The sequence below is a fragment of the Gymnoscopelus microlampas genome (assembly GCF_963454915.1).
Source record: "Gymnoscopelus microlampas genome assembly, chromosome: 3".
Classification (NCBI taxonomy): domain Eukaryota; kingdom Metazoa; phylum Chordata; class Actinopteri; order Myctophiformes; family Myctophidae; genus Gymnoscopelus; species Gymnoscopelus microlampas.
This window is the reverse complement of record NC_139940.1, coordinates 31,416,677-31,443,320: the sequence shown is the minus strand read 5'-3', so window position 1 is coordinate 31,443,320 and position 26,644 is coordinate 31,416,677. Positions and strand designations below refer to the sequence as shown.

Below are 26,644 nucleotides of genomic sequence, written 5' to 3'. Positions count from 1 at the left end.
AAGAAGACTAAACAATATTGAGTATCAAGAACAGATGCCAAGCGACGGAAGATGTACACAGAATTATTTTTGGTCGAATGAAAAAAGATGGGGAACTTGGGGAACCCAAATCATTTGACACAACAAAGAGGCGTTGTGAGCTTGTAGATAATCTATTTGCATGAGAAAAAAAGCAATGGTCGGCAAGTTAGGGCCATTTGAAATATTAAACACTGTTGTGGTTGTGTGAATTCACATTATGATTGTCTTCCGCAGACCGATCAATCACAGTGCCCTGAGCTCAGATGCTGATTGGCTCTTCCACTTTTTGGTTTCTGCAAAACGTCCACCCAGCACTTGGGGCCTCACCGGTCTGCAGAAGACACATGATGATGTGAATTCATGCGACCGGGATGGTTTACCAGGCTAGCTGTAGTGCCCCATATGTATGCAATTTTTTGTTTAGTTTTTTGGTGTGACTATTGTCATGGCAGACCCCTGAACAGCATTTGTGCCATGTTTGGTGCAGATTGTAGCAACAGTGTGCCTGGGGCCCCCTTACGTGGCCCCTGGTGTGAGTATTGTCATGGCAGACCCCTGAACAGTGATTGGTGCAGATTGGCACCTTTGGGGGCCCCTGATGTGGCTATTCTGATGGCAGACCCCTGACCAGTGTTTGGTGCGCATCAACAACGGTGCGCCTTGCAAGTCTGCTTGTTACGTTTGTAACGTTCACTGGTGTCCCACCGCCGGTTGACCTTTGAGGCAATTTTAGCCCATTAAGACTGGGGATGCATCTGTGTGTAGATCTGAAAAATCTTGAAAATGTGTGCAACTCTTTGAAAATATATATTTTTGAAAGTGCACGTTTGTAACTCAAATCTTTGCTTCTGGGGATTCTGCAAATGTCTTTTAAATCCTAAAGGTCATTACACACAGGCGATTATGCGAATATACGCAAAATTCGGGCTCGTTCCGAATAAATAAAAGCCGCTTTTTCGCTTTGCTTTTTCGCTCTGTGGAAGCTTGCATTGACTTTATAATGTTTTTTTTAAAAAACGTATTATTCGCATGAAAAGAATCGCCCCCGGTGTGTAAGGACCTTAACAGTATTTTGTTTTACGCTTGTTGCTATATATCAGTGGTGCTCAAACTTTTTCATGTCAAGGACCTCCCAAAATTATATGTATTTGTCCGTGGACCCCCCCATCTCAAAATATTTAGTTAGGGACCCCCAGAAGTAAAGATGTGAGTTAAAAATGTATATATATATTCAAAGATTTGCACACATTTTCACAATTTATTTTTCAAAAATAGCAGATCTAGGGGGGCACGGTGGCGCTGTCGGTAGCGCTGTCGCCTCACAGCAAGAAGGTCCTGGGTTCGATTCCCACCGGGGACGCTGTGGGCGCTGGGGGCGTGTCTTCTCCTCTGCGTCATCAGCGCCCATACCCTAGGTGGGGTTGGCGAAAGGGCCTACTCTGTGTGGAGTTTGCATGTTCTCCCCGTGTCTCCCAGGGTAGTTAATACCCTCACAAAACATGTAGTAATCCTGGTCACTATACCGCCTCCCCCATGACAGCCGGGGCGCCTGATGGAGGGGAAGGGAACTGGTTGGATTAACGTGTTCCTTCCACGCGCTACGTTCTACCAGGGAAACTCCCCCCTGTCAGGTGACAAGAAGGTCAGTTGGCTCTCATCCACTGAAGGAAGCATGAGCTCGGCCCTGGCCTCCCCAGGCTGTGGGGGACTGGTCTAACGCTGGTGTAGGGCTGGTGTAGTGCCCAGGATCACTTAGGAAATTGGCACCGGGTGAAAAAAATGGGTTACAAAAATCGCGGGATAAAAAATGATTTAAAAAAAACAAACAGCAGATCTACAAGCTCACGGTGCCGCGCTATGAGCTTGTATATCTGCTATTTTGCTATATGCAGAAAAGACATTAGTCTAGAGCCCTGAGGAACACAAGGGACCTTATGGTTATGGAATCAGAAGTGAACGTGATGGTGCAGGTGTTCCATAAGTGACAGACTACTGACAGCCTTCTGCTTTTTTTCACTCCTGATATGGCCTGTCAGGGTGCATTTCGCCTTTCCGACATGTTGCCTTTCCGACGTTGACGAACCCTATACCTAACCCTAACCCTAACCGCACGCGGAAGCCACTAGTCGGAGTGGCGAGATGTCGGAATGGAAGGAGAACCCCGGCCTGTCAGACTCTCGTATCACTCTAGTCGGTAGGGGTGCATTAATGTGCCTGTATGTACCCATATGTGGCTACACTGTAAACTCTTGAGAATGTACACACACATTGATAAATCAACACTAAGGACACTTTGATCAATCAGTATTTAATTGAAAAATGACCTAGATGTGCACCAAATGTAAATATCTTACTGAATATGATTATGTATGATTCTGATTCTGATTTATTATATTATTTTGTCTTTCTCTCCTTGTATCTGTTTCCCTCCTGTGTTTATCTTCTCTCTTGTTCTCTTTTCTCTCTCCTCCAGCCCTCATCAAGTACATTAGGCCGGTGTTTGTGTCACGGTCAGACCAGGATTCCAGGAAGAAAACCGTAGAGGAGATCAAACGGAGAGCACACTCTGGAGGGGAATGGCCTCAGGTAGATGGTGGGGGTATATGGAGTGATCTCACACGCTCGCACACCCACGCATATCACCCACGCATATACGCTGTACTTGTAAATGTTTCCTGATCTGAGCATATAACCCACATGCACTTTTCAGTTTACATTTTCAGTTGTATGTATTTTAAAGTACGTGGATGCATTTCAAGAAGCACGTTACTAACAATTCAGAAAAATAAAATATGATTTCACTTGGTATGGTAATATGGTATGGTATAAGACCATGGCATGCACGACAGCATCATTCAAAACTACAACATAACATTATTTACCACAATTATCTGGCTAACCTCCTCAAACACTGTAATTGCTAGCTAAGGGTATGTTCACACTATCTGCTGAGAAATGATGATCAAATGATGAAATGATCAAAAGGCGCCTGTAAAAGGTGCTGGTCATTGCACTTTTTTGACCGAGCAGAGCACTTTCAAAAGTTTCATTTTGTGAGAAATGCACATACTATATGATGTGGACCGCTTTTTATCAGCCGACCAATCACAATAAACTGTGTCTGCTGTCTTCTATATAATGCAACATTTTAAAATGGCAGTTGTAGATCTGAAATGAATCAAGATTGAGCTACTGCATGGTATATTTCTCACCTAAATTGTATCGATTGTCAGCTCTCGTGCCCAGCAGGACACTTAGTACATGTGTAAATGCAAGTATGCTTGAACCCATTGAGGCCTGAGGCCGATTCCACAAAATGTCTTCTAAATCCTTTTTTTTTTGTTGAAAAAACCTATGTTGCTATATCAGTGGTTCTCAAACTTTTTCATGTCAAGGACCCCCACAATGATATGTATTTGGCCGCGGACCCCCAGCTGAAAATATTTTGTTCCAGGGACCCCCAGAAGCAAATATTTGAGTTACGAATGTTCGCTTTAAAAAAAAATATATTCAAAGCAAATTCATTTGCGCAAATTTTCAAGATTTTTCAAAAATAGCAGATCTACAAGCTCGTAGCGCGGTACTCGCTTTGAGCTTGTATATCTGCTATTTTTGAAAAGCCAAAGAAATCTAAAATGACAGAGATGCGTTCCCGGATTGAATGGGTTAAATTGAGCTTCGTCCAAGCAGAGCTCCTTGACGTGGTTGTGGTTGCCCCAACATACTGCTGTCGGCCGAGGAGGCAGGGTGTGTGGTAGTCGGCTGTGGGTGCATGTCATCCTCCACCCCCGACAGTGGTACGCACTACGGGGCATATCACACCCTCCTCGTCCAGGAGCTCCGTCTAGGGGGTGGAGCATATAGCGTCTTTCATTTTCAGCAGAAAAGGCGCTCTAGGCAGCGCTTTTTCCTTCTTAAAAGGCAGACAGTGTGGGAACATGCAGATACCCTAACACATCCATAATGTATAATGTCCTGTCTTTCCTACAGATAATGATATTCCCAGAAGGAACATGCACTAATAGATCCTGCCTAATCACTTTCAAGCCAGGTGGGAATGCTTCTTTTTAGTCCTTCTACCCCCCACCCCCAACACACACGCACAAACACTCTCTCCCCCTCTCTCTCAATCTCTCTCTAACGATGGTCCAAAATTAACACCTGCTAGGCGTTAAATGTGGTTAAATTTAGTCTTTGGCATGTAAGGCCCACCCGCCACTCTGGCCGGTAGGAAAAATTATTTCCGACAAATGCTGGAGAAAGCTTCCGATTTCGTTGTCAATTCAGTATGCTAAATACAGCATTATGTGCTGCATGTCAGGCAAAGCACACCATTGTGTCAGTCAAGACGTCATGAAGTTTGATCAATGCAGCTAAAATATCAATTCAGATCGTCATTTTATTGCTAAACTAAACAGGCTTTTATTCTACCAAAATACATTGTTTTGAAATGAATGTCTTACAGCAGGTGTGGCTTGTCAATGTTGAAGCTGCTTCAACTTCCTGAGTCACGTTTATATAAATAGAACTCTTGCTGTTCTATTTTGCCATTATAGACAATATCTGGACTTTACTTGTTGACAATGTCTATTATTGCTAAGCAAAAGGCTTTTTAACACTAAAGTGTTGAAAAACAGTTGATTTACAAATTTTACTTAGTTTGTTTTAATTATATCGACCAGTTCAGTGTTCTTGTGGTTAGAGTGTCCACCCTGAGACTGGGAGGGTGGGGTTCAATATTTTTAGCGGCGCTAGCCGCTCTATACCTTTAGGTATAGAGCGGATATTAGCCCTAATACCTGGCTTTTGCGTCAACGTTCTGATTGGTCAGGCCCGTCAACGTTCTGATTGGTCAGGCTCGCCAAGGTTCTGATTGGTCAGGTCCGTCAACGTTCTGATTGGTCAGGCTCGCCAAGGTTCTGATTGGTCAGGTCCGTCAACGTTCTGATTGGTCAGGTCCGTCAACGTTCTGATTGGTCACTATTCATGACATCATAGTGATGTCATGAATAGTAACATAGTGATGTCATGAATAGTGACCAATCAGAACGTTGACGGACCTGACCAATCAGAACGTTGACGGACCTGACCAATCAGAACCTTGGCGAGCCTGACCAATCAGAACGTTGACGCAAAAGCCAGGTATAGAGGGCTAATATTCGCTGAGTGCGAAGTTTGTATATCTGCTACAAAAAGCTACGAAGATAGAAGCTGATAGAGTGGGTACCTAAAGTTTATTTTTTAGGTACCCACTCTATCAGCTATGACAGATCAGTTTTTGCCACTTACCTTGGAATGCATTTGGTGATTCGCTTCCAATGGCACTATTTAGTGCCACTGGAAGCCTTTTAATATTGTTTCTCTAGTAGAAACACATATCTATGACAAAATATATCAAAGGCGCCGCTACCTTCACACAGGTGTGATTTTTTTATAATATTGATTGATAATAAAATACAGTATGAGATTACATGCTAAATACAAATAATAGCAATAGTAAAAAAGGAAACTATAATTTTTGACCGGTAACAAAATATGTCTGGCCAGCACATTTTGTCTATCTACCAGCCACCTTGGCAGGTAAGACAAAAAGTGGATTTTGGACCCTGCTCTCAAACACTCACACGCATGGATGCTTCCTTTTTTACTCTCCTGTCAAAGTTTCTATACATTCTATTGAAGGAAAAGCAGTCACTGAATTGGAAACCAATTGACCATGAAGTACAGTATTATTGCAGGGCGACAGTCAGTGTATTTTATAAGTCAGTGACAGGCTGAAATGACCTGACTTCCTCAAGGTATTTATAGTGCAATTTGTCAAGGGAAGATTACACAGTGGGAGAATTCTAGAACTACTGTACTTCCACTTTACTTCTATAGAGACTTTTGTGTTAGATCTGAACACTGTGTGACTGTCTTACAAGTCATATACAGTCAAGACAATGGAAGAGTGAACTCAGAGAGTTAGTTCCATTGTCCTGTTACCCAAATAACTCGGAACGGGGAAATAATCTGTAATGGCCTTGCCCCTGCCATACTTATTGAAGTTATTTTTAGATTAAACTTAAAGTACTGTATGTCTATAGGGCTGTCTCCAGAGGTGACTCCATAATACCAGAAAGAACCCATGCTTTTAGTCAATCTGCCTTTTCATTTTGAGCATCACATTGTTGGATAACACAGCGGTAACACCAAGGTCTATAATGCATTACTTATCACCATTCTTTATAACAATAATCATAACACATTATAAAGCATTTTATAATGACTTGGAAGACTTTCTTTCAGACAGGATCATAGTGAATTATAATATTCATTGTCGTAATATATTAAAATATTTGGATAATACATTGTAATCACTGTTATAAAGCATTATAGTGTGAAGTCACCGTAAGTGGTCATTGAGTGTTTTAAGTAAAGTGAACCGATAAAGCAAGAACATACAACACACACAATTGCTTCTGTGGTCTTCGTAAACATTTCCAATAGGGTGGTCAAGTTTACTTTCAAAAGGCAATCAAATATCGATGACTGTTGACCTGCAGATGTGTAAGCTCAAATTTAATTGGTGTGCCTCTTTCTAAAGTCAGTACATTTTGCTTAAACAAAATAAAGCCAAACAAAAGGAAAATCTTGCTCCTGGTGATTGACAGCCGACAAAGATGCATGTTTTTAATCTATAACACACATCTGTTATGACAAAGTGATATATTACTTTAAGATACATGTTTTTCTTATAGGAGCATTCATCCCAGCAGTGCCAGTGCAACCAGTGGTGATTCGATACCCAAATAAAATGGTAAGAATTTAATTTAGTGGGTTCACTGAAACATGCCATGCATATTAGCTGGCCTTTTGCTTAGGATTCAATTAAAATATACATTTCTGTCATATCCTTGGTATGAATTTACAATAGGAACGTGTGTGTGTGTGTGTGTGTGTGTGTGTGTGTGTGTGTGTGTGTGTGTGTGTGTGTGTGTGTGTGTGTGTGTGTGTGTGCGCGTCCTTTCATACAGTACATAATTTGTTTGCACATGCATGTTTTTTTTTTTGTGTGTGCAAGTGTTGCTCGCCCCAAATTCTTCTGCCAAGTAAAGGCCATGATGGTTTCATGGTGGATTTTGTGTAAAATACTGATTATGCATGGCTCTCTACTGGGTCTGGAGACGTTATATTTCTAGCTACACTGCCTGGATCTGCCTTTACAGAAAATGTTTTGCTGAATGTTTTAAACAGCACACACTTTGCAAACAGATGGCATTAAACTTGTTTTTCTTTTTCTTATTTCTTTTCCGTATTTTCCTTGGTCTTCCTTCATTATAACCAAGATCTCAGAAAACTAAATACTAAATAATTTGCATTCCACATGCAGTCATATGCACCAGTGATTAAACGTTTTCCTTTATTCTGTCTGTAGGACACAATCACATGGACGTGGCAGGGGCCTGGAGCGTGAGTACATCATCTGCCATTAAACAAGCCTTACGCATGTTGTGTTTCATTCAATGTTATGACACGTTTTCTTAAAGTGGTCCCCGGATCCAAATTACACTGCTGTCTGTTGAATCTTCCTCAGCACGTTTTGGTGTTGCATGTTCGGCCAATTATTCTTCACATCTACAGTATGTGGAACTGTATTGGGAATCAAATTTAAACCTCTAGTAATACACTCGTATTGCTGGTAAGCTGCAATGGAGAGCTATCGCTTTTCTGCTGGGAGCCCTCCAACCAGCGGTCAATCAATAGGATTATTGAGACACATTCTGAATACCTAAGCAGCAGCATTAAGCAACATTAAAAGACAGTGTAAACCTAGAATACTCTTTTGTGTTTAGATCTGGCTGTCAAGAATGATTTGTTCAATCGTCATGACTATGTGTTCAGAATGAATCATGCTTTACAGGAAACATGATTAGAATTAGAACAATCCTGATAAACCATAAATGCTTCAGTATTATGGCTTTGGGCCATGTTTCTGACAAATTGTGTGACATTAGCAAGTCTGTGGATTACTTGCAGGCAGTAGTGGAAGAAGTACTGACATTTTTTACTTAAGTAAAAGTATCAATACCACAATGTGGAAATACTATGTTACAAGTAAAAGGCCTGTGTGAATGTTACTTGAGTTAAAGTACAAAAGTATTGGCATCAAAATATACTTAAAGTACCAAAAGTAAAAGTACTAAAATATTTGAAAATAGCAAGCTCAAATACAAGCTCACAACATTTTGTGAGCTGTTTTCAAATAGCCTAAGTATAAAATAGGGCTAAAGGGTTTTAAGTATGTTTTATAATGTAATAATTTACATCTGCAAAGTAACTAGTAACTAAAGTTCTCAAATAATTGTAGTGCAGTAAAAGTACAATATTTGCCTCTGAGATGTAGTGGAGTGGAAGTAAAAGTACAGAAAATTGGAAATACTCCAATAAAGTTAAAATACCTCAAAATGTTACTTAAGTACAGTACTTGATGGCTTTGTTGTTGTAGTCTTTCATTGAATAAAGCACAACATGATTACCATTGTATTGATTATGCTCCTCAGTCAAACCCAAGCACACTGCTTTATTTGAAGAAAATCAAAGAAAAAGTTATATTATGTTGTGTTTTGTGTTGCCTTGGATAATTCTGTCACAGTCCTCATACTATAAGAGTTATCATCTGAATCCAAAGTACAGCGTTAAGAGATCGAATGGCCTGGAAAGTTATTAGTCGTGGCTGTGGAAGAAAGGGTGTGGTTAATATCCTCTTCACAGTATCCTCTGACTGAGTTTGACCCTTTTTGATTTGTTTGGTCCCCAGGGTGCTGTTCCCATCATAGCAGTAAAACTGTACACAGCCTGACTGTACACACACACACACACACACACACACACACACACACACACACACACACACACACACACACACACACACACACACACACACACACACACACACACACACACACACACACACACACACACACTGTGTGTGTACTGTAGGTTTCCTTTATTTAAAGTAACACACACTTGCAACTCTTCTCGAATGACTCTTTGAAGGCTTTTTGAAGTTCAACCTCTAGAGCTATTGTTTGTCTTTGACTTCCTCTAACTCGTTTCACATGTCAAGAAGGCACTGCCTGACTTGCATGAGAACTGCTGACTGTAGTGCTTCACATCCCGTCCAGAGCACCAATGAATGTTAATATGAACTTATTTATTTATTTGGGGGGACTATTGCGTAAGCTCTGTATACTTTTCTTACTACTACACTTTTGTTACTTAATTTGCTATCTTGCCTTTATTTGCCAGGTTTGAGATCTTGTGGCTGACACTCTGCCAGCTCCACAATGAGTTTGAGATAGAGGTGAGTGCCAGAGTGGTGTTTGTTTGTGCATGTGTGTGAACATAATAGGTAATGCCCAATTCAGAGTCGATGCCCTAATCTTTTTAACCACTTAAACCCTACTGTTTATACTTCATTGAACAGAGTCCCACTGGGCTCTATACTAGGCCCGTCCTTTTCCCCCTCTACACCAAATATCTTAAAATATCAAAACGAGACGTTTTTGGTTAAAAGGTTAAAGCACTATATTCTGATTGTAATCATTGCTAGAGTGTATGTTCAGTATGTTCCAGCTCTTTGATAAACTGAAAATACATTTTCAGGTAGGTGACACAATTTCAGCCAATCAGGAGAGAGTACCCATTCATCAGCTTTATTTTTATAGTGTTCCAGTTCCAATTGTGTCTGCACAATTCTTTGTGTCATCACTTCCAATTTCACTTGTTTAATATGTATCCTGTGTGAGTTCTCTCTCCTGATTGGATGAAATTGGTATCCTGACCTGAAAAGCATTGTCTGCTTAATAAATAGCTGTATATTCTGTATTGTATATACACCAGTTCAGTCACGTGTTAGATGCATGAATTTTGTAATAATTACGTAATGTTGTATTTCTGAAGTACCTTCCCATCTACACGCCCTCTGAGGAAGAGAAAAGTAATCCTGCTCTCTTTGCCAACAATGTCAGGCGCATCATGGCCAAGTAAGTGGTACCTTAAAGTCAAACTGACTTTGGATTATTGTTGATTGTTACAGAAGAGCTCCATATAATGTCGTTTAATGAATGATGATTTAAACTCTTAAAGTGCAAAAATATGTATTTTGTCCAAACCTCACACAAATCGGTATACATTATCTTTGGAGTATGTAACATTCAGATGTTTCATATTTCATTCCCATTGGTTATGATTGCTTTCCAAAGGTTGTGGGAGGGGCCCATTTTTACCAAAAATGCAAAAGTTTTTATCACACATTGAGGGGCCTCTAAAGAACGCAGAGCCACAGCTGATCTCACGAACACCCATAGGGGGTGCCACAAATGCTACAGGTGTCAGTGTTTCTTGCAAAAATGTGATTCAATGAGCAAACAGTATTTTGATACTCCGTACTGTTTTCCTGTAATTGCCTTCAAAAACACTATATCATGAACGCAACATCCAATCAAACCCAAATTGGAATTGCATGTTTTGGTCTCTATAGACTGTACCTCCAAAAGCAAACGGTTTGCTTCTGGGCGCCACAAATGCCAAAAGTTCAGCTGTATGTCATAGAAATGTCCTCGCCAGCTAACTTGTGTGCTGCTGGCTTGCACAATGTTGTTTATGATGACATCATAAAAAAGAGGATAGTCATTCAAAGCTTAATTTGAAAACCACAGTAGAAGCTTTGAATGTAAAAAAGAAAGAGAGAAAACAATGATAACATTTGAAAAAGCCCTAGGCTGTACCAATTGTGTCAATTTGCGGTCATGATTCTATGCAAAAAGCCAATTCAGAAGAGACTTGCAGTGGCAGTATGTTAAAATGTGCATTCATTTAAGCAGTGTTTTTGGTCTTTCATGTGGTTCAACCCAGTTTGAATCCTTCCGACAGATTCACAGTTGTGTAAGACACTACTGAGGGAAAAAATAAGCATGGCTAGACTCTGTGAAGTCCTGTTGTTTATTTGCATGGATATATGCAAGTCCCTGCTGTGCCACCGTTATTTCAAGGCACAGTCTACTTGAGCTCATGCTATACTAACAATTGTATCTTAAGAGCTATTGAGGTTGCAATAAAAAAAATAAAAAAAACTGGCAGTTTCTCAAGGCTTCTCGGTTTAGCTGTTGACACGATTTCTCAAATACTTAGATTTGAAAGGTACCAGGGGTTTGTTTGTGTACCAGTTTACTATGGGAAAGGGACATGACTAGCCATTGTTTCAAATTATTTTATAACTGGAATCACTGCTAATGTTTGGTCATTTAAACTGCAGCCATTATTTTATCCCTTTCCCAACGGAAATGAAAAGGTTTGGCAGCATCAAATGATCTATAGCGTGTTGGCTCTGTTTTCATTTTTATAAATAAATTAATATGAGCTCTTCTCTCTCAGGCTACTGGTACAGTATCATATCTGCAATCACTTTTACTTCATTACCGTACTTGAGCCAAACGATATGCAACTTTGGCCTCTGCCAAACATCATAATGCTGCTTCCCTACAAAGTTTTAACTCAATCCAGGAACGCATCTGTGTCATTTTAAGATTTCTTTGGTTATTCTATGAGCTTGTAGATCTGCTGTTTTTGAAAAATCTTGAAAATGTGTGCAAATATTTGAATATATATACATTTTTAAAGCGAACATTTTTAACTCAAATCTTTGCTTCTGGGGGTTCCCTGGAACAACATATTTTGAGATGGGGGTCGGTCGCCAAATACATATAATCTAGAGTGGCCCTTGACATGAAACATACGTTGTTTTTTTTTATCCCCAGAAGCAAAGATTTTAGTTAAAAAAGTTTGTTTTAACAAATATATATTGAAAGATTTGCACAAATGTTCACGATTTTACAAAAAAAAAATTGATCTGCAAGCTCGTAGCGTGGCACTCGGTGATGCGCTATGAGCTTGTATATCTGCTATTTTTGAATATTGAATTGAATTGACTTGCAATGCCCCCGCGCGGCCCACCGGTGGGCCCCGGCCCACAGGTTGAGAGCCACTGTCTAAATGGGTTAAAGCATGTATCGTATGGTGTGAACGTACTAGTGTAGTATCTGTATTGATCCATGTAGGCTCACTGTCTACTCTGTGTTGTCTTCCAGAGCTCTGGGGGTCCCCATCACTGACTGCTCATTTGAGGACTGCCAGCTGGCCATGGCAGAGGGCCCACTCAGACTTCCAGTGGACACCTGTCTCTTAGAGTTTGCCAAGCTTGTGAGGAGGCTGGGGTGAGTCCCTTGCACCTCCTTAAGAATTATTCCCACACAAATCTAAGATAGGTAAAAAAAAAACTAATAAACTTGAAGTACACAAAAACTTTTGCCCTCCCACTGATGGGAGGGTAATGATAAAAATTATAGGAAGTAGAAAAAGTTAGAAATCATGCAAATTCCAGGTTCTGGTACTGTGTACTGGCTGATGCTGACTGTGTTTTAAGGCTCTTTGAATATTACAAATAAAATCATGTTTGACTATAAAAATGAAGGTTTGAATTAAAACTGAAACGGGTGATTCATTTGGTAGTAATGGCAAAAAGTTTTCAAAGAGACTCAACCGAGAAAGTGATGTAAAAACTATGCATGGATTGTCCCTCGCGGTAAAACTCATCATTGAATCTTGAATTGATTGAAACAAAACAAAAAGTCATGGCCCGACCCAGACGTACTTCCAAGTTTTCTCTCCCTGGTGGCTGGGATTATTACAAGCGGCTCCTTTGTAGCGTTATATTGAGAAGCAGATCAGACAGCCAGTTTGTGTCCACATTTGCAGAAATACCCAGACCAAAAATAAATCTTCACATTGATTTATTTTCTTTATTTTGGGTTCTAAGGTACATCATAGAACCCCCCCCAAAAAGACCAAAAGTGAAATGTTATGATATACAGTAGGCCCTAAAAATGACAGCAAGGCAATGTGCACATCAGGCAGGTGAATTTGGCATTGGAATTTTGGTGAATAAAATCTTACAAGCACCATAGGGGACAAAGCAATCCTACTTAAAACTAACCTGATATTTGTTCCATACATACAGTAAGGTGCATTTGCTGCCTGAAGGCAATATTACCCAGCTTTGTTCTTGTTTGAGAAACCTCCAACACAATCCTATCCTGTGATCTGGTACAATGACTTGAGAGGGAGTTTAGCAAGTGCAGGTTATGCTTCATAAACAAACAAGAAGAGTAATATGCTGCTCGCTTCTTGATCAAGGGAATACCACAGTACTGAATTATATAGTACAATGATGAGTTGAAACCATGTCACGTAACAAAGTGCAGTGCAGTATGATATATAGTATCAAGTATTTAATTTTTTATTATTTGCTGCACAACGACACACAGCATCAGTTCTATCTCTCTCTCGCTCTCACTATCGCTCTCGCTCTCTCGCTCGCTCTCTCTCTTTCGCTCTTGTTCACCCCTCCTTACTTCTCTCTCTCAAAATCTATTATTTTCAAAGGGGCTCTATTAGCATTGGAAACATGTTAACTTTGCCAAAGCAAGTGTGAAATAAAAACAAAAACATGTACATACAATTAAAGATGTTGGTTTATTCTAGAATAAAAAACAGGAGTGTCTGAAAATGTGTCGGTATTATTTCACATAAAACTTTTATTTTGGTGATGTCTCATTCATACAGGTTGATTTTTGAAAAGTCAACCTCATTTCGAAACATAATTACGTTGCTTAATTGTCTCCTTATAATCGTGCTCTGTGTGCATGTACTCATAACACAAACAGCAGTTTAAATTAATGCAAATTAACCGCACTAAATAAACATTCCCTTTACACACACAGACACGACACAAAGCACGGTGGCGTAGTCGGTAGCGCTGTCGCCTCACAGCTAGAAGGTCCTGGGTTCGATTCCCTTCCAGGGACGCTGTGGGTGCTGGGGGCGTGTCTTCTCCTCCGCGTCATCAGCGCCCATACCCTAGGTGGGGTTGGCGAAAGGGCCTACTCTGTGTGGAGTTTGCATGTTCTCCCCGTGTCTCTCAGGGTAGTTAATACCCTCACAAAAACATGTAGTAATTGACATGACAGCCGGGGCGACTGATGGAGGAGAAGGGAACTGGTTGGAATAACGTGTTCCTTCCACGCGCTACGTCCAACCAGGGAAACTCCCCCCTGTCAGGTGACAAGAAGGTCAGTTGGCTCTCATGCATTGAAGGAGGCATGAGCTCGGCCCTGGCCTCCCTAGGCTGGTGAGGGGAGTGTAGCGCCCAGGATCACTTAGAAAATTGGCACCGGGCCAAAAATATATTATTTAAAAAAAACAAAGCACATTTGATAGGTAACATTGAAGGAGACATTACTATACAACGTGGGATGTAACATAATATAAAGATGGGCATTCCTGGGGGGGCATTGGGGACTCAATTTGCAACGTGTAAAGGGAGGATCGGCAGTGGGTCTACTAACTAGATGGTCTGCATTCCCTTGTTCTCAGAGTTATTTTTGGATGATGGCATGGCATCACAGTATACCAAACCAGAATACCCACCAGGTATCCACTTATTCAATTCTAAATATGTTTTTCTCCTCGGTGGCAGGTTGAAACCTCAAAACACAGAGAAGGTTCTGCAGGATTATGGGAACAGAGCCAGGAAGCTAGAGGGAGAGAAACTGAGCTTAGAGGACTTTGCTCAGTATTTGGATGTGCCCGTCTCAGACCTGCTGCGAGACCTGTTCTCTCTCTTTGACGAGGTCAGAACTAAGGACTTTTTAAAGACAGATGTTTTTATTATTATTATTAGTAGTAGTAGTAGTATTAAGTTATTTTCACTGAATACACTGTGTGTGCACAAATCACCCCCAAGCACTCAGAAATCAAAACACGAAAGGGGATAAATGAGACCGATCTAACCCGTGGTTCCTGTTATATTAATTACGTTGGTGTGGTTCCAATACAGCCACCATAGTGTGGTGTCAAATCAAAGAAAGGTCTTAGTAAATCAAAATGACACCCACAATACTACCAAAGAAAAATGGACCAGAAAGGGAAATTAATTGCCTCACACCCCATCTGCTCGATTCTCACGCCTCTGTTTTTTCTTTTTCCAGTATGAAGACAACTCCATGGATATCAGAGAATATGTGATTGCCTTATCTGTTGTATGCAGACCCGCAAAAACTCTGGCAACGATGAGATTGGCCTTTAAGGTATGTCGTGTTCCAGGCTTCATGCTTATCTAGCCAGCAGGTGGGGAGGGGGACTTTTTACATGCTTGCTAAGGATCATCATGACAATGAAATGTCATTCAGACCAACCTGTTTCAACATTCAAATCATAATGGAAGATTTATCAATCGATAAGCACATCTTATTGTAAATGTTGGTAACCCTTCCTTTTTTTGTTTATTGCCTGGCACACTTAGCCACAAGCAGTGGTGAGCTGTGGATTTTTGAACTAAGGGTACTGTATTTTATGACGTCACGCGCGCGCACGTGCATGCACATAGCCACTCAGCTCAGTGCTAGTTGAAATACTGTATTCAACATGTGATTATTAATGTAATCATATGTATTATTTTGTTGTTGTATTGTTGCATTGTTAATTTGTTGTTTTTATTTTTGTTTCAAATTAATTATTTTATTTCCTTTTAATTTTTATATAAAAGCCCTTTACATAGACTCACCCACACATAAGTAGGCCTACTTAAAATAATCAGACAACTTGTCTTTGTCTTGTCTCAGAGAACTGGGTCCTCTGCTAAGCGATCCCCTTCACACCTTGCAGTGCAGAGATGTTGTCTGTCATTGTGAGAGGAATGTAACACATTCAATTCAAGTCCGTGTCTTTTCTCGAGTAGCCTAATGTTATGCAAAGCAGCCAGGTAGACGCTATTGAGAACGGCTCGCCACTGACGGCGCGAACCTTGAGAGGCTATTGTTTTTAAACTTTAAGGCGTTAAAGACCGCCGCTGACGGTGCGTGCACGCGCGCCCCCAGCTCCCACAGTGTCAGAACTAAGGGTACGCCGTACCCCCCCGTACCCCCTACAGCTCAACCCTGGCCACAAGCAACGTCCCTATTCTTGGCATGTCATAATAGACAAACACATATGGCAAAAATAGGCGAACATTTGGCAAAATATAGTAGATCTGCATGCTCGCAACGCTTGTAGATCTGCTCATTTCAGTGAAGAGATTTGGTGAGGCAAAGAATTAGGCGACCAAGAACAGATCCCTCGGGGTCAGTCAATTATGGATCTAGCACAAATGACAAAATTAGCAGTAGGTGCATACTATTCCAATTGTTGTTAGTTGTATTACCTTTTCACAAGCTTAGATTGAAGTTAATGAATGGTTTATAAAGCAACCAGGCTTTTGCTCTTGTCATGGGATAATCTGTCTCTGAATGGTGTTCATAAGGTTTACATGATTTTTCATTGTTTTTATGTGTTCAATAATATAACATTTTATTTTTTTCTTTGACAATCTAACAACAAAAAAATATCTCCAACTTTTCCAAAGTAGCAACTATTTCTTTCTTTGTTAACTTACACATTCATTCATTTGGGGAATACACATGTATTATATGAACCACACTACTTCCATTCAACGGCCGTTATTGCCACGCACACACTGTGGGCCTGTACAGAATATGTGCTTGTTTATCTGACAGCAGCTCTTTTGTTGTACACCTGGCGGCAAATCTCACAAAGGTATATTTTCATTCACAATGCATCCAGATGTTTGAGGCAGAGGAGGATGGAGCCATCACAGAGACAGAGCTGGCCATTATCCTAAAGACAGCGTTAGGAGTGGCCAACCTCAGTGTGTCACACCTGTTTAGTGCCATCGACGTGGAAGACACGGGCAAGATCACATATGGTAATTATTCTCATATATTGAAGCTTCCCTGGACAATTTGCATTTTCATGTCCATTCCAGGACAATTTGCATCTCCATGTATTTTTCTTTACTTGTTTTACCACTTTCAAACTGGCATCCCTATTATTTTAAATACCAGATCTACAAACTCACAATGCGTCGCGATGTGACACCACCATATGACGAAGTGTAAAATATGGTGGTTAAGTCTTTTTCCATGGCAAATAATACCTTACTTATCCCAGACAGTATTCAACAATTTGATACCAGAACCTTCATTTTGCCTGACCAAATGTCATTGAATGGGTTTGGTATCATTTATAATTATAGACAGTGCCGTATGTACGGTGTACACTGTAGGAATCTTTGATCTACTTTGTTGATTGTGTTCTTATGACACTTTTTTCTCCATTGCAGTTTTCTCTAAGATTTATAATCGGTAAAACTTTACAGTACCATCAGTTTTTAGTTTTTGTTGCTTTTTCTCCCCAATTTAGCCATTGTGCTAAATTGGGGTATATATGTATTCCTCCCCACACACATTTCTGTGTGTTGTCACTGCTGTTGTATCCTACTGGCTCACCTGCCAGTGAGGAGCCCCCACCGGGAGGACGTATAGCCTTCCTACTCGTCCTACTCCTCCCGCCCAACACTCCCTTCTGACAGGTGCCGCCCCAGCCCATAGGAGTATGTGCAGTGACAATTATCACCCTCCCCGCCCAGCTTCCCTCCCCCGAACACGGGCCAATTGTGTTCGTGTAGACGCTCGACAAAGCCAGATGTACCGCGGTGGATTCGAACCCCCAGACTCCGCGGTGGTGGGCAGGTACTTTACCACTGCGCCACCTGAGCGCCCCATCATTTTTCTTTTACATGAAGGAAAATGAGATTCTGCAAAAAAAAAAAAATAATAATACTTGAAGGTAAATGAGATTCTACAAACAAATTATTAATACTTGAAGGAAAATCCTTCAAGCATTTTTCCTTAAATACTTGAACGAAAAAGAAAAACATTTACCAGCCTTATGTGGCTTTAGTCGTATGTTTCCACAATTGCCTCGTCATAGACGTCTGAATCTAAAGAGACTCCCGTCGTCTCATAAATCTTCCAAATTGCATCTGAAATGTCTCCTAATTACTGGTCCAGATTATCCATTTGAATGGAGTACATGCTTGGGAAATAATACTGTTAATATAATTTGCATCAATAGAAAGTACCTTGATGTCCCATGAGGTCAAGCTGAGGTGAATATACCACTCGGGGTGTTATATTCACTGTCAGTTCATTTTATCAGCCCCCTACCTCATCAGTCATTCATCATCTCTCCAGGCCTGTGTCTTTTATTAAGTGCGAGACAGTCAAGTCATCATTGAGAGCTGTGCCATCAACGATAGCACTGGCCCTTCAGCAATGCCAGTTTCTCTGAGAATTATGTAATCCTCTGACATTCTCCTCTTTGTGTCTGCTGCCCCCTTGTGGTGTTGCTATACAGAAAGGTTCAGGAGCTTTGTGGAGCAGCACCCAGACTTTGCTGAGGAGCACCTGTATACAGACAATGCAGTCCTCAATAACTGCCACCACCGTGGCCACCAGCTCAAACCCAGCCTCCCCGTCACCACCAACAAAGGCACTGCCACTCCCAAAACAGCCAACGGTATCTGTCCTGACTTCAGCCCTAAAGACCATTACAGCACAATAGACAGACTCAAGAAACACACCTAGGATAGTTTATAGGGAGGCCCTCACCTCTCCTGGTGAGAGGGTGGAGGGAATGTGTGTGTGGGTACTGTAGTAAATGGGTGTTAATGTGTTACATTAGGGGGCTGTATTTGAGTGATTAGCCAGAACTACGAAAAAGAAGACGTTTACCCCCTTTTTTATTATCTTTTCCATAACATTTTCTGAAGTTATTTTTAGCCTGATAAGAGTTTATTTTCTTTTAGATTATTTTTGTTTAAGTTGTTCTTGGTGGAAGAACGTCTAAATGCCAAACGGTGGCGGTTTCAGATACAATGCTTGAATACTTGAAGGGCAAGCACTCAAATTCCTGCTTTTCCTGGGGTATATTTTTCAACATGGTACTTGACTGTGCATGTTTTCACAATGAGGGAAGCAAACAGGCCCTAGTCTGTAAAGGAAACTCGTTTTTAGTGAAATCAGTGTTTTTTTTAACTTATCTTATTTCTTCCTTTTAATGGTAGCTGCCTTTTTGAACTGAAATGTGTAAGTAAAATGCATGGGCTCATATGTGTCTGAGCAGTATAGCGGATGTCTGTAGGAGAAAGACCTCAGAGGACCAGTGACAAATGTTTTAACCACTTGAAGTGTTAAACTTCAACGGCTAAACTCGAGGTGCTCACACAGTGTTTGTAGGTGGTTATAATCAATATGAGCCTGTTAAAATTATACAATATTATATAAAGTACATATATATATGTATATATATATGTGTATATATATATATATATATATTCATTTAGCTCAGGGTTCAGTAACAAAAACAATTTAAACTTGTATGATGTCGTCATTTTTCACATTTCACTGGGCTACTCCTGTGTGCATGAGGTATCATTCGCCATTCAAACAAACCTCACCAAGGCTTTTCTTTCCAATGAGATATGCAGAGCTTTTCCTCTTTTTTATGTCTGAAACTTTAATGGACATGGACCAAAAACACAGTCAGTGATTATGTCTTTTAGATACATTGTTACTGCCCATTTCAATTCAGTGGTGCAATGGCTTTAAGCGGGGAAATGTGTTTTTTGTATCAGAATGTGTAACTTTTGGTATCATCAAATCGTGCTCACTTTTGTCACTCACTCTGGTCAATGATCATTCCAAAGACCATGCTGTATTATTTTACAATCTGCATTCCTGTTGCATCACATTTTTAAATAGCTCATGGTTGACCACCTTTTATTTTTTCCCCCCCATCCTATTATATCTCAGTCAACTCATGGACATTTCTGCTGTCCTGGTATACTGTATTTTTTATACAGAGATAGGAATGAGCAACTTGTGAAGGATGCAATAATCATAACTTTACAAAACATTTAAACCTGATATGCTTCAGCAACAAAAATGCATGCTCAACATACAAAGTGAAGGCGAGTAACACGTCACATGACACTTTTTTTTCCACAGAAGCAAAATTCAGTCTTTACTTGAGGCTTTATACTTCAGGCTTTTTTCGCTTCAAAATCGTGTTCACCATGCTAAACCTTCTGGCGTTACCAAAATTGTCTTCCTTGTTTTGTTTGCTTATATATGCATGGAAGATGTTGTATTGTTTGGTCTTTAATACAGCACGTTTGGTGCTTTGGTGCGTTTATTTTAATTTTGGCACCTTTTTCATGCACTGTCCTACTCGTGTTTGAACGCCCTATCTGGAGTTTGAAATGCCACCCATGGTGCCAGTTTTGCCCAGTTATTGACTTTTGTATAGGTGATTGACTTCATCGTTTGACTTGCTACACGTGACAGCTCATTGTGAGCTTTAAATGTACAGTATTATGAGCCTGCAGTGGATCTTAGTATAACTTAATTTCAAGAAAGCTATGATGGTTATTTTCGGTCTGCCATACACTTCAGAAATCTACATGTTAAATTGCAAAAAGAAATAAGGAGCTAGCGATCTAAGCCTGAGACATACAGAGCCAAACTTTGAGATAATGACGCATTTAAATCAGACTCTCTTAGTCTGGACAGAATTGCCTTTCCAGGTCTTATTACAAATAATCTGTTATACTTGTTGATGTGCTGCTAGATACAGTACTGGTCAGTTTGTTTTGTTATCCACACAAAAACAGTTTAAAATTCATATAGAATTTCAACATTCTGGCAAATGTTTTATACTATGAAATAGCACTTCTTTTATGTATTTAGATTAGAACATTTTATAATAATGATATTATCACATGTAACCTGGACATTACTTTCAATCATTTGCTTACATTTGAAGGAATATTTGTTTTCAACTAGTTGTTAGACATTTCTGTGGGGTAGAGAAACTAACCCAAAAATGTAAACTAGAATTATTCTTTAACTATTGATGAATGACACCGTTAGTGTTTGAAAGAAAGCTTCTGAAAGTAAAAGGGAAATGTATACCATTGCAGGGCAGATGATGTGAAACAATTTAACCACTTAAACCCTCTAGTCTTAGTGAAACGGACTCGAGTTGCAACTGTACCTTTTTTCTGTCTACGCCAAATCTCTTCGCCCCAAAAAATAGCAGATCTACAAGCTCAAAACGTGTTTCTCATTTCTCATTTTGAGCTTGTAGATCTACTATTTGTGGCAAACGTTCCACCCAGAATATGGATGCTGGGGTTCAAGTGGTTAAAGAACTTATCTAGAGCTGAGCATTCATAGTTTGACTAATTTGACTCTTTGACATTGAATGTCCCTTTATGAGTCAAAACGACTAAGGTTTTGACATGTATTATGCTTAAGGTCTGGCATGTTTGTGAGCATTGTGTACATGACTTCTCCATCACATTCATGGCCCTGTACATTTGTACCTGCATCACAGCTTTCAGTGAAGCAATATTTTACATCTTCTCTAAGCCTTGTCAAGATTGATCTTTTTGAAGAGTTCTGATATGTATTTTGAATATTCCAAATGCAGGGCATTTTGTGAATTTTTGATGTACGTATATTAATTATTTTTATTTTCACTGCCATGACAAAAGATCTGTGATCTTCTCTCCTCTGCAGATTGTATTCATAGGTAAAAAATGAACCTGTTTATTTTATCCCCCCTTTGTATAATACTGCAATTTTTCTGTGCTGTTTCCTCAAGCAAGTTTTATCAAGTTATATTATTGCTATACTACTATTATAACTATTGCTGAGTTGACTGCTTAGATACAAAATGAAGATTTTGTATGGAAACCGATAGCCTTGAATCTACAGTATATAATTCTTATTTTATTTTATGATTTTTTTAAATGATTAAAAAGAATGTATAGACAATCTTGTCACAATCAGAAGCTCCTCAAAGCCCCTCTTGTACAGTAATATTTTCACTCAGAAGAAGTAGTTGTTTTCCAGCTTCTATTTTGTATCCTATTTGAGTCCCCCCATGCATTAACTATTTTTATGTTTGAAGCATGCAGGTTGAGCTAAAAAGTAATGTGAGTGTCAAGCCTTGAGGTGATGTTTCTTACAACACATATGACGGGCTGTACATGAAAGATCAACCCAAAACATTCCTGTAATTAGATTGTATCACCACACATTATTTGTGTTGTAACACAAAATGTATGTATTTGTGCTTGCACTTTATAGAACTATTTTTCTCTTCTGCCCCCTTCCCCCCCATGCCTGAATGCTGTAATGCATGTTAAGGTTCCATATTACAGTGCTAGCTAGCTTGATCTTGCTAATGTGAATAATTTGAACATTAATGTGTTTTGTTTTTAAATTATTATTATTACAACAATACACAAGCTATTGAAGAGCTCAAATGTTCTCAAAGCTTCTCCTGAGCTCCCACCACACACACGTAGTTTTAAGAAGAAAATGTCACAAAATGGTTAGATATTCCCATCAAATGTGTTGGGAATATGTTATGCTTAAATATGTAAAGCTCAGCATTGGTGTGCAACTTAAAAATGTTGGCACTAGATACGGAATCCATAAAAGGTACTCCCAAGTAAGACGGTAAAAAATAAAGACTCAACGCACATCTATGAAGGCCTCCATACTGTTCAGATGAATGTCTAGGCAAATGTGTACATCAATGTCTCCTGGTGACACTACATCATCAAAGTTCACCATTTGCTGTGGTACTGTACAATGTTTGATGACGTGTAATATGACTGTGAATTGTAAATAATGACTGAACAATGAAGGTTTTTATTTTATTTTTAAGGCCTTAAGACCCAGGCTATGTTTTAAATCATTCACTAATTCATTGCTCACTATACGGTATAGTGGAATATATAGTGAGTAGTGAGTGAATCATTTTGGACACAGCCCCAGTCTGGATTTGAAAAATGGCACCCGCAATGTGGGGCACTATAGTTCCACTTAAGGTTTCATTGTTTTGTTTTGATTGATTGGAATAATTTTCTTTAATCCTCATGTTTGCAAAATGTGACAGCTAAAGGTTAATGTCAATGCTGTTACTTATGTTAAAGGTAGGCGGTTTGTTATGTTTAAGCATTGTCAGACCTACAGTATATGGCCAGAACATTGAGGAAACGTGTATGTAACAAATCTAGACTGGAGCTCTAAGTGGGTCAGGTTTTCTAATTTAAAACTCTTGATCCACATTCCTCTTTTCTGTTTGAATTCAAATACCTCACACAGAGAATCATTCTGTTTTTTAACTGCTGTCAATCTAAAAATTCTAAACATGCAAGAGCTAATATTCTATTTATTCTAACGCTGCCTGCTTACAATGGTTTGTCCAGCAGAGAGCCTAAGACGAAGGACCGTGTGCTCTGACGTTTGAACAGGGTGATGCGTCTTTCTGATGGCTTATTGTACTGTAAGTGGACTGAACCATGGGCTTGCTGTTTTCTCTGTACCTTTCTGTTAATGTCCTTTTTCTATATTCCTCAACCTGAGGTTTTATTTTATTAACGTATTTTCATAAAGAGTCATTACTGCAGGCTACATTGAATTTGTCTGTTCAGGACTGCTATGATATAACTTGTCTATGTGACTCTTGGATTAAAGTGGAAAACATAATGCAAGATTATATACATGTCTCTTGAATGTGTCTAACTTCTGTCTGTATCTTACACTGCAGTCGTATCTTGTTTTAGTTTCTAGAATTCCACTGACCCTTGCTCTTCTTGAGTGTCTTAATGTGGAAGATGTCTTGGTCCTGATGCTGAAGCTTGTGTTTACAAAACCACTCAGACTATTATAGGTAAGTGTATGTCTCCCTCTTGAGGTGAAATTCTGCATGTCCATATAGCTAATATCCTTGTGTCCTGAGTGCAGAGTTCTGCTTTTCAAGTGATTTAGTTCACTTAGTTTATTAGACAATTAAAAAAAAGTGAATCATTGGTATGTCAGATGTAAGAATGTAAGAAAACAGTCAAGGATGAAACAAAGCCATGGACGTATTTCCTTTGTGGTCCTTGCTGTTATGAATGTTCAAATTAATGGTAAGTTGGTGGCAGTCCTCTAGTTATCTAGTACCAGCTTCTTTGCATCTGGTAAGTTACAACATTCCAAAGTAATCGATTGTTATACACTAAGTACAATACTATTTACAATACTATAAATAATAAAGATGATTTGATTTGTTATATTTTAGTGGTAGCTTGTTCCATTGTATGGAATCAGACAGAATGACATTTCAATAACGGACATTTTAAGCATTTTGTGTAATGTTTTGCATTTGGATGGTGTGTGGTGCCAGTTGTAATTGTATTGATCTGGTATTGATTCCAGCTCCCAGAGCCTTTCACTAGTCATTTATGGTTATTAAATGAAATATCTGATGTATGATGTGCATCTCAATAGGTTATTTGGGTCTGCTAATATCACTGCTCAATTATACCGACCCTGTCATTGCCTTCATTGATTACATGTTGGTGCCTACGGACGTTCTGTCTCTCATAACCTAAAAATAACACACACAGGTGATAGTTTGCCATGCAGGTCATTGCTTTTGTCTTTTCTGTTTTCTCCATGTATGTTTTAAGCTTTTTATGTCAATATAAATAAGAAGAACCATACCATATTAAAGGGATTTACAGAAATTATTTTCTTAGTCCTTCTGTTTTTTAATAGTTTGTGTGTTTTGTTTTGTTGTTTTGTATGTGTTGAATTACAAATGAATTAACTTCAGTGTCTCAAACAAGCAATGGCATCAGTTTTTTGTTGTTGTTGTGTGTGTTTAGGTTATGAGAGACAGAATGTCCATCACACCAATGTAATCAATAAAGGCAATGACAGGGCCGGTATAATTGAGCAGTGATATTAGCAGACCCAAATGAACTATTGAGATGTACATCAGATATTTCATTCAATAACCATAAATGACTAGTTTAGTTATAGTTTTTCCCAATTAAGTTGACTATTTTCTTGTTTTCTCCTCCAAAGTCTTAGCATAGGCTTAGACTTTTTTAAATGTTTCTTCCTGGGTACTTAGAAAGGTGCTACATACATTTCAGATATTATCCTTATTATTATTATAGTAATCATATAGCAGCTGGTGGGTTATGATGTTCTTATACAGTATCCTTAGATGTTTTGGCTGTTTCTCAGCAGGGCTGGAGTCAGAGCAATGATGCCTTTGCCACACTTGAGTTAGATTATGTCTATTTCGAGGAAGAATTCAATAGAGATTTTGGTTTCATTGACAATGTAATGGCTTGGTCTACTGGTCCTAGTATTTGACATTAATGAAATGATTCCATTGTGAAGAACACTGTATTTCTATTCTAGGAAGTGACCACTTGTATATTGCTCTTGGGATGGGGGGTAGTCAGGATTATTGACAAGGACTGAAATGGATATGGAACTCTTACCTCCGCGACCTGATTCCGGATAGCAGGTGCATGGATGGATGGATGGATGGATATAGATTCAAGATAAAAACATGAATAGTTTATAATAATAAAGTATAAGTAATCTATTGGGTTTGTTGAAGCTCATTATACATAAAAAATATACGCCAACGCCAGTTACGCCAACCAGCCAAGCTCATTATATTTAAAGTGCAATTAAAACCTAATGTTTTGATAGTTTGCCGAATATTTAAAGGAGACACACCATGAATTTCACTTTTTTTTGTTGGGCTCCCCAGTGTCTCTTGTACCCCAAAAAATATTTTTTTTTAACATTCAGTCATTCATTCTCATTTCAGAGATTTTCAAAATGGGCGTGTCTGAACAGGCCATCTCAGAATGGCAAGTTTGCTTACATCACCAAACTTTCTGCCCATGTATTTTGATGTATTCTGAGTATTTAGAATTGCTCAGTAGCACCCCTCTGCCCAACAGGACGTTTTGGTATTGCAGCTGAAAGTGCTTTATAAGCCTGAGAGAATTGACTTGGGATGAGTATATCTGAGTGTTGATTTAGGCTCAAACCTTTTGAAAATGGTTTGAGGGACATACACCATATGATATTAAATATCAAATATTTTTTTTAAATTCATGGTGTGTCTCCTTTAAGTCAGTATAAGTCAATAGGGTTCATCCTCTTTTAGATATCTTGTTTGTGGGTAAAGTGTTGGATGGGCGAATGGATGGACCGAGATAGTCATCCTTAGTAATAAAGTATAATACAATTGCACGTGACATCAGAGTATTGAACAAGGCATGAGCACTGCCTGTCATCAGGCTGGCCTTGGACGTTGCTTTCCTTGTGGACCAACCTGTAGATTACACCAGTAAAGCAACCTTTTGTGGACTATGTGGTTGAACTTGACTCTTGCTGATACTCTGCACCTTAAAGGGATAGTTCACCCAAATTTCCATCGATTAGTCACCCCATGGAGACTTGAATTCATCGATTATTTTTATTTTTTTGTCGCATTCCTAAGCCAATAATTTGATGGCAGCGGTTCCAATAGGAGACACTCCTACCGAAATCGTCAAATTATTGGCTTAGGAATTTTCTATTGGTGTTGATACTTACATTTTGGCCCATCTATTGTAAAGAGGGGAGAGGGGAAATTGTTGTGCTCTAGTTTATTTCTTTCCACATGAAAAACATGTTTGAAAGAGCAGAATGCCACACAGTAGAATGAATGAAAGACTGGACATGACTGACCTGAAGTCAATGAG

At 39.4% G+C, this 26,644-nt stretch overlaps 1 protein-coding gene across 1 annotated transcript in view; it reads left to right on the top strand.

The window, feature by feature from the left end:
• Window positions 1-18,934, top strand: part of LOC311041029 (lysophosphatidylcholine acyltransferase 1) — a 38,507-nt gene extending 19,573 nt beyond the window's left edge. Inside the window, exons 4-14 of the mRNA XM_084051466.1 lie at window positions 2,495-2,607; window positions 4,012-4,072; window positions 6,762-6,820; window positions 7,439-7,473; window positions 9,313-9,367; window positions 9,967-10,049; window positions 12,153-12,278; window positions 14,600-14,753; window positions 15,111-15,209; window positions 16,741-16,882; window positions 18,376-18,934. Of these exons, the coding sequence (XP_083907592.1) occupies window positions 2,495-2,607; window positions 4,012-4,072; window positions 6,762-6,820; window positions 7,439-7,473; window positions 9,313-9,367; window positions 9,967-10,049; window positions 12,153-12,278; window positions 14,600-14,753; window positions 15,111-15,209; window positions 16,741-16,882; window positions 18,376-18,605 (1,157 nt within the window). The 3' untranslated portion in view covers window positions 18,606-18,934. The remainder of the gene's footprint in view (window positions 1-2,494; window positions 2,608-4,011; window positions 4,073-6,761; window positions 6,821-7,438; window positions 7,474-9,312; window positions 9,368-9,966; window positions 10,050-12,152; window positions 12,279-14,599; window positions 14,754-15,110; window positions 15,210-16,740; window positions 16,883-18,375) is intronic.
• Window positions 18,935-26,644: the final 7,710 nt, after the last annotated feature.